General features: G+C 42.4%; 1 protein-coding gene across 1 annotated transcript in view; it reads right to left on the bottom strand.

The window, feature by feature from the left end:
• The window catches only part of IL10RA (interleukin 10 receptor subunit alpha), an 8,117-nt gene extending 6,316 nt beyond the window's left edge, over nt 1-1,801 (bottom strand). Inside the window, exon 1 of the mRNA XM_024207350.1 lies at nt 1,738-1,801. Coding sequence (XP_024063118.1) covers nt 1,738-1,801 — 64 coding nt within the window. The remainder of the gene's footprint in view (nt 1-1,737) is intronic.
• Between the last annotated feature and the right edge of the window lie 1,321 nt (nt 1,802-3,122).

Genomic DNA, 3,122 nt, shown 5'->3' with positions numbered 1-3,122 from the left:
CTTTCTTTCTTTCTTTCTTTCTTTCTTTCTTTCTTTCTTTCTTTCTTATTAATACCAACAAAAAAACCAGAGGTGAGAAGCACCAATTCGTGGTTCCATTATAAACAAATGTTCACAGGTTTCTGAGTTGGGAAATTCATTGAAACTGGCTCTTTACCACAATTTCAGTTTTGACAAATCTGCATTTTTCAGTGGTAAAAACTTTTTTGTTGAAAAATTCCTGACCAGCTCTAATCAGTATCCTTATTTTGCAGATAGGAAAACTGAGGCCGAGGGAAGTTAAGTGACTAGCCCAAGATCACCCAGGAAATAAGTAGCCGAGCCAGGAATAGAACCAGGTCCACAAGTCCTAGTCTCCTGATCAGTTACTGGACCACGAAGTGTTGTGAAGGATATTTATTTAATATTTTGACAGTGCTTTGGCAATTAAATTGTTGGATGTTTTCCTCTTCCCCCTCTTTGACTGAGGAATGGTTGTCTGACACTAGTTTGATGAACTTAGAACCACCTGACAGTTATTTGAAATGACACAGAAGTGCTGTACTTGCTACTGACCGATTATGGTAAAGGCAGAAAAATGCAGAGATATTTTCAGAGAAATCACAGTCAGAGGAAACCCAGTTCCTAGACTGGACCAGGTGAGAGTGGCATTCTAGGGAATGGGCATGGAGAATGGATTTTCTAACCAGACAGAACACTGGCCGTGGAATTTTTTTTGAAAGAATTTCCTGTCGCTTTGTTCCTTTCTGAAGTTGCTGCTGGTTTAATCCAACTGAGATGGGCAAGGAGCTTGCAGCCCTGGGTATTTTGATTTGTGGGCTGTGGAGGGACATCTTCTTCCTTGGTGTAGCCAATACAAGCACGAATACAATGGCAAGTAAGACCACTCAGAGAAGGAACACATCTGAGAATGACTCTACCCTTTAGACAAAACCCTAGGAAGACTGGTCCAGTAGTTAGGATGAGATTCAGGACACCTGGGTTCAATTTCCTATTCTGTCACAGACTGCCTCTGGGACCTTGGGTAACTGAAAACTTCAACGACTTAGTTCTCAGCTTGCATCCAGCCATCCTGCTGCTATGTGGAGGGGAAAGACCCCTGGGCTCCAAACACCTTGTGTCTTCTGAGCTATAACATTTCCTGGTCCAATGTCAAAATATTATCAGCTAACGGCAGTCGCTGCTTTCCTGTTTACCTCCTTTGCAGCGGTTGCTGTTCAATAACAAATATGAACCCACCACCTGCTCCCAAAGCCATGGTGTGCGAGCACTAGTGAGCAAAGCTCAGGAGGGCTGGTGACACTGACTTCACAAAGGGTCATTGCAGCGACAAGGGGCCATGTTCACAGGGAGCTGGGGTCCAGATTAGCATTCCCCGAATGGAGACAGACGATGTACAGGGACAAATGGGGATTTCAGGCACTGAAGATGTGTACTTCAACCAGAGGAGAGAGTGAGGGACAAGCTATCTACACCCCTTCCCTCCTGCCGCCCTGCCAGTGTCACCCAGAGAAATCTTATGTGAAAGCAAGCATACAAATAAATATGAATGAAATATTAAAAATCCAAGAGGTTCCACACACTTCCTCCTGCCCCCAGCCCACCTAACCAAGCTCCCAACCCGAACCCTGGGCTGTGAATCACAGCGCTGAGGAGGGAAGGGAGCAGGAGCCCAGGATTAGTATTTAAGAAGTAGGGAAGACACTGGCTGCTGATTAAGGGATGAAGATGGCTTACCATATATCTGCAGGCAGAGGGACACCACCACCCCCACTGTCAGTGCTGCGAAACCTGCTGCCATCCTGGGACCCGCATTGTCCGCAGGTGCCTAGCTGGGAGAGCAGAAAGCAGTGATCTCTGTGAGTTTCGCTAGCACCCTTGTTTTTCCTCTGGGTGGCTGAGCTCAGGATGACGTTTGTGGGGGCGTCAGCGTAACACCACAGCTCTTTGCTCTTTCCACATTTCTCTAGTTTCCGCCCACTCCTCTGCGGCTCATTTGTCAACAGCCATTGGGTATTTCCTCCAAGTGGCCTGAAACGAATCATGCCAGGGACTTTTCTATGAAAAACTGCTAGTTAGGGAAAAAAGAAAATAGCACCAAGTGGTCTACCCACCCCTTGGACAACTGTCCCTTTGCTATTACAACCGAATGGAAAAGCACATCTCATGCCCTGTGGGCAGGGTGGAGAAAAATCAATGTTTAAACAAAATGTTTTTATTTTGTTATTTAAATTATAATCTCTTTCTTTTTAAAAATCAACCAGTTTAAAGTGAAATCTGAATTTAATACAAGATACGTTTAGGCTTCAATTTATTATAATCTCTTAAAACATTTAAATAAAAATTAAATGTGCTGAATCCATGAGTCTCAAAACTTTGAGTGAAAGGCTGCTTTTCTATATAAAGAAAGAATTAATGGGAAAACATCCAACTTTTGAGATCAAGCTGTTATAAATATGGCACAGTCAGTCATGTACTGTACTAAGAGCTTGTTTTGTTTAATCAAATAATTTGATATCCTGATGTGTGTTTAATTAAATTCCAGTTACCATCCTAAAGCAGCTTGACACAAGTCATGAGCAAACAGTTATATGATCAAGTAAATCAGCAATATCTCCGCCACCATTTTCTAACATAGTAAAATGTACAAGTAAGTAATAAGAAACTGAAAATATTAAGCTATGTACTGTGCTTAAATATAGTTATAGGGCTACTCCTAGGTAGCAAAAAGATGTACCAAATTTGGTATAAAGGCTCTATTTTGTAGTAAATCTACATATTTTAAAGGTTATATCAACAAATGAGAATGCACCTTGCTTTAGAAAATAACTGAAGTACAAATGGAAAAGTCGATTAAAATCAATTATTTAAATTGCAGCTTTCCACTTGGTGATTAAATCATAATTTAAATCAATCCACCCTGCCAGGGGGAGAAATTCGGTCCCATGCAGACAGACCAGCATTGTCTAGTGCATGCAGTGACTCTTAACAATGATTTTACATAAGGGTGTGGGAATGGCCAGACTGGATCAGACTATGGGCCATCTCGTCCAGTGTCCCATCCCTGACAGTGGCCGGCACCAGCTGCTTCAGAGGAAGATGCAAGAAACCCTGATGTTATG

Source organism: Terrapene carolina, unplaced genomic scaffold (assembly GCF_002925995.2).
Source record: "Terrapene carolina triunguis isolate 2854851 unplaced genomic scaffold, T_m_triunguis-2.0 Scaffold374, whole genome shotgun sequence".
NCBI lineage: Eukaryota > Metazoa > Chordata > Testudines > Emydidae > Terrapene > Terrapene triunguis.
The sequence above is the reverse complement of the archived record's forward strand: the minus strand, read 5'-3'. Positions and strand labels throughout refer to the sequence as shown.